This window comes from Salmo salar, chromosome ssa18 (assembly GCF_905237065.1).
Source record: "Salmo salar chromosome ssa18, Ssal_v3.1, whole genome shotgun sequence".
Taxonomy (NCBI): Eukaryota; Metazoa; Chordata; class Actinopteri; order Salmoniformes; family Salmonidae; genus Salmo; species Salmo salar.
This window is the reverse complement of record NC_059459.1, coordinates 50,535,043-50,540,020: the sequence shown is the minus strand read 5'-3', so window position 1 is coordinate 50,540,020 and position 4,978 is coordinate 50,535,043. Positions and strand designations below refer to the sequence as shown.

The following is a 4,978-nucleotide window of genomic DNA, read 5'->3' as shown; positions in this document are numbered from 1 at the left end:
GTTTTTCTTGTTAAATGCGGCCTCAGGATATATGGTTTCTGGTTTATACAAAATCCAGTGTAGTTCCTGGACGGTGGTATCAGCTTGAGGGGGAATATACACGGCTGTGACTATAACCCGAAGAGAATTCTCCCGGGAGTTAATGCAGTCGGCATTTGATTGTGAGGTATTCTAGGTCAGGTGAACAAAAGGACTTGAGTTCCTGTACGTCACACCATGAGTAGTAGTTAATCATGAAACATACACCTCCGCCTTTCTTCTTCCTGGAGAGTTCTTTATTCCTGCCTGCGTGATGTACTGAGAACTCAGCTGGCTGTATGGACGGGGACAGTATATCCGGAGAGTGCCATGATTCGGTGGAACAGAGTATGTTACAGTCCCTGATGTCTCTCAGGAAGGTTCTCCCCCTGAGCTCGTCTACTATATTGTCCAGGGACTGAACTTTAGCTAGTAATATACTCGGAAGCAGTGGATGGTGTACACACCTCCTGAGTAGGACTAGAAGTCCACTCCAAATACCTTTTCTCCTCCAGCGGCGTCTTGGACCAGCCTCTGGGATAAGTTCAATTGCCTTGGGGGGTACGAACAAAGGTTCCAATTCGGAAAAGTCGTTTTTTTTTCACAAAAGTTATTTCTGGCTGTATGTAATAACACAGAAAACGCTCTAGGCTAGTAATGTAAGAAAGTACACCAAAAAAAACAAAATACTGCAAAGTTACTTAGGAGCTAGAAGCAGAGCTGCCATGTCTATTGGTGCCAAGTTCATGATGCCGTTGACCTAAACAAGGGCCCCAGGACCAGTGGAAGCAATATAGCCCCATACCATCAAAGATTCACCACCAGATTTTTCAGTAGGTATGGGGTTCTTTTCTGCTTATGAATTCTCATTACGATAACAAACCCACCACTGGTGTCTGGCCAAGGAATTCTATTTTCATGTCAGTGGGGTTAATTGGCCACATATCAACATTTTGCAATGGCCATCTCAGTCTCCAGACTTGAAATCCTTTGAAAACCTGTGGCTTGAATTGAAAACGGCAGTCCATAAGCGCAGAGGAAGGATATCAAGGATCTGGAAGGAGTCTGTATGGAGGAATAGTATAAGATCCCTCCCAATGTGTTCTCCAACTCATAAAACATTTTAGAAAAAGGTTCAGTGCTGTTATCCTCACAAGGTGAGGTGTGTGTGTGTAAGCATTTATCAGCAAATGCTGTCATTTCAATAAAGGATTTTTTATTATTATTTGAAGTTCATAACATTTGATCAACGTGTCTCATTTTACATAACTTTTTTTTTTAAATCCACTATTCATATCAAGAACTTGAAATGAGCTCTCAGTTGTATTGTCCATTTAGTGAATCACTCTCCTCTCCATATTCCATTAGCTTCTGACAGCCTTCCTCCTCCATTTCCCCTTTAATTTCTTCTTCCTCCTCCATTTCTTCTGCTGAACTTTTCCTCTTTCTCTGTTCTCCTTCTCTCTCCGATCGGATGGATGGTATCCCCACACTCCTCTGTCTTGCAAGGGAGAGAGCTATGCCCTTCTCATAGTACGCACATTCGTTAATGAAGAATGGATAGAGTGGCTCAGTCCCTTTGTACTTTAGTGTCTCTCCAGAGAAAGTCTGGAACACAGGGTCATTGGGGCGGAGGAGGCAGAAGTCCCGATCCTGAGAGAGAGGAGGGAGAGAGAGACAGAGGAGTTAAAGAGTGGAGGAGTGTGGGTATACCAAATCCTGACCCAGAGATTGCTTTGCCGTTACTTAGCAAGGAACTATTGTGCATCCCATACTGAGTGAGTGTCCAGTTGTTAAAGTTTCAAGGGCATTGTATACCTGGAGTTGAGGATGAATGGCGGCTGTAATACCGCAGGTCTCAAAGTCTCTTGGGTAGTCCACATTTTTCACCATGGTGTACACATCCACTTTTCCTCCTTCAAACTGGGTACCTGTGAAAGAGAGAGACAGCGAGAGGCGGAGAGAAAGAGGGGACGAGAAAGCTCTGTGGGATGAATCTGAATGAGGGTTTACAATGCAAGCATGTGGGACAATGAACTACTTCAATCTGAAAGCAGCGCTGAATTGAATGTTGGAAAGGATTCTGTAGGCCATGTACCTGAGTTAAAGAGGTGGACCCATTCTAGCATGTGCTGGACCCCTTCTTGCATTGTGGATAAAATATTGGACCTGACTACTCCATGGGCCTGAGGACCAATCTCAATCGCTGCAGAGGAAAAAAAACACATTTACATGAATTGCATTTCAAATACACATATGACATAGTATGATTTCAATACATCGTATGCAATTATAGCATGTATTGCAACATTAGTTTTACAATTCCTGCCTTAATCTTTCTCTGGAGAGACACATAAACAAATATATATCAAGGATAGCACAATAAAGTCAGTTCCATTGTGATGGAAATACGTGACTGACTTTATTGTGCTATCCTTGAAATATATTTGTTTATGTACAGTATTTACTGGCTGTATATGTGTTTCTTAAATTGTCAAAACAAACTCAATCAACTAAGCACCGTTAAAAATGGAAAAGAAGGTTCCATTTTAAAAGTATGAACAAAATCTAAATGCAGAGAGATGTGCATCATCAGTCTACTAAGCATGTTTGACTACCATGGCAAAAAAACTGAAAAATGTACTGGTAGTAAAGAAGCCCACCTCCCTACTAACTCACCAAAGCCATGTTTGCCTACAGAATCGAGGGAATATGCTTCATTGAGGGGAAGGTCGAAGTGAATGAACCTCACAGGTATGTCAGACATTTGTCTCTGGAAAACAAAATAAATTGTCAATACCCCAGTGGTAACATGACAGAAATCATCTCAAGATAACCACGTGGGTGAGATCATAGGAATTTCAGATATTTTTTCCACCATGATTGTGTATATCCTCAAAATATATCTGGTTCAAAGTTCTTAGCACAATTTAGACTACTATTCAAAGATCATTCCAAATTGTTGGAAGCAGACTACATTTTACATTTACATTTTAGTCATTTAGCAGTCGCTCTTATCCAGAGTAGATCTAGAATAGATCTATCCCATATTTTCAATCAGCGCAGATCTACTCTAATGAGAAAATGCATCCAAAATAATGAGTCTCTGTGAGGATTGTTTTCTCTTGCCTGCAGGTATCTGTAGATGTGAAGAGAGATCCAGTCGCAGTCTGAGTAGGCGATGAGGCACAGGCCCATGTTAGCGGTAGTGTTGTGGAGGTCACACACCAGGTCCATGGCCTCTGGACTGCCTTTAGGACCTAGCAGGGTGTTCAGCTCCTGGGACCGGACTATCTCATAGGGGGTTTTGTCTGTCACAGGCCCACTAAGAGGGAGAGAGAGAAGGATGAATGGATGGTCATTACCATCAACACTAATACAACTTTTGTCTCCAACTTCATCATCATGCTCTTTATCCCGCTCATTCTCATCATCTCCTTCCTCACTTTCACCATTACCAACATAAGACCCATAGACCATCATCATGATCAACAACATTATACCTTTTGACATAAATGTCATCATGGTCATCATCATCATGTCTCTTTTCTACTACATTACTCATAATCACTATCATCACCACCATACCTTCTCCCTTATACTTTATCATCATAATCATCATCATCAGACCTAAGGGTGGCATGGGTGAAGCAGCGGTTCAGGTCTGTCTCTGTGTATCTCTGACACTGCTGGACGGCACGCGGGTTGGACATCACGGTCACCAGGGAGATGTGGTCTTCCTCTTCCACCTTCCTCTTCCTCTTCAGCCGCTCTCTCACTAGGTACACTCCTGACAGCTCATTGCCATGGGTACCACCACACAGTGCAACGCGGGACACAGTCGGCAACACCACCTCCCTTCCTTCCATCTATGGGATGGCAATCCGAGTTACAGTATAATGTCATTTTAACAGTATCACACACGTAGAAATGTCACCTGTACTAGCGTTCTGTTTCTTGATATAGTAGCTCACTAGCTTAGCGTTAACAGTATGACGAGTTTAAATAAACTTGGCTGCCTTGACGCATATTGTACCCACACCCCATAGTGACTTCTAGTTCTGTCATTCCCAGCTCTCATCCATTCTCTAATTGGAGGTATGAAAGACTTCCGGTTGCTGACAGAGCAGGTTAACAATACCAGTAAACACCATTGCTGCAGAAATCCATAAGAAATCATGTTGTCAATTTCTTACCTTGGCTTCCTTTCCTGGTCTGCAGCAAGGTGTACGGCCACCTCAAGCTCACCGTGAATGTTTAACCTTTGAACTTTCGCCTATAACAAAATCACCAAACACACCTTCACTGAATGGTTTGAAATTAACTGAATGTCTGAACCTTGATTGAGATTTACAGATATTGAAACCTTAGATGCAAGGTAAACCTGTGTTTAGATTTGTCCTTCACAACGATACATTTAACTACTCTTTTTAAAAGGATATCACACTTCTTACCCTTGCGTCTATCTTTCCCTTCCCTCTCTCCTGCGGTTCACCCTCTCCCACCCTCTCCCTGGCTTTCATGCAGTTTCACTGATTCAGCATTCTCATCCCTCCCTCATCCCCCTCCCCCCTTCTATGACACTCCTCGTCAGTGGACTGGCGGTACTGCACAGTGATGCAGACAGCAGTGTGTGTACTCAATGCAATGTGGAAACTCCACCCTTCCTTTCACACAGCCTCGGTCCCAACGGCTCTGTCCAGTCAGCCTGCTCCAAAGCCCCTCGCCAAGCAGGGTCTCTCACACACTGTACAATGTATAGGATGGTAGGTTCCAGTCAGCCCTTTCAAATGTTGGCTCAAAGCAAATCTGCTCCATTGGCATTGACAGAGGCCAGAATTACATACTGTATAGTACACGTCGGGAGAGATTGCTAGCCTTATCATAACATGTAATTTAAATATAAAGACAGAGGTGTGAGCCTGTAAAAAGAGAATTAATAGAGAATAGTCATACACAG

The 4,978-nt window shown here is 43.0% G+C and overlaps 1 protein-coding gene across 2 annotated transcripts; it reads right to left on the bottom strand.

Moving 5' to 3' along the window:
- Positions 1 to 1,217: 1,217 nt before the first annotated feature.
- On the bottom strand, positions 1,218 to 4,626 carry LOC106577455 (N-acyl-aromatic-L-amino acid amidohydrolase (carboxylate-forming) B). Of its 2 annotated transcripts, XM_014155446.2 has the most exons (8): positions 4,473 to 4,626; positions 4,215 to 4,294; positions 3,649 to 3,887; positions 3,148 to 3,343; positions 2,698 to 2,791; positions 2,117 to 2,224; positions 1,837 to 1,949; positions 1,218 to 1,671 (listed from the first exon to the last, which is right to left on the bottom strand). In XM_014155446.2, exons 3-8 carry the CDS (start codon positions 3,885 to 3,887, stop codon positions 1,336 to 1,338), a joined length of 1,086 nt encoding a protein of 361 aa, XP_014010921.1. In that variant the 5' UTR covers positions 4,215 to 4,294; positions 4,473 to 4,626; the 3' UTR covers positions 1,218 to 1,335. The 2 variants fall into 2 exon arrangements, with proteins under 2 accessions (XP_014010921.1, XP_045556516.1); XM_045700560.1 differs by having other exon boundaries at positions 4,215 to 4,491.
- Positions 4,627 to 4,978: the final 352 nt, after the last annotated feature.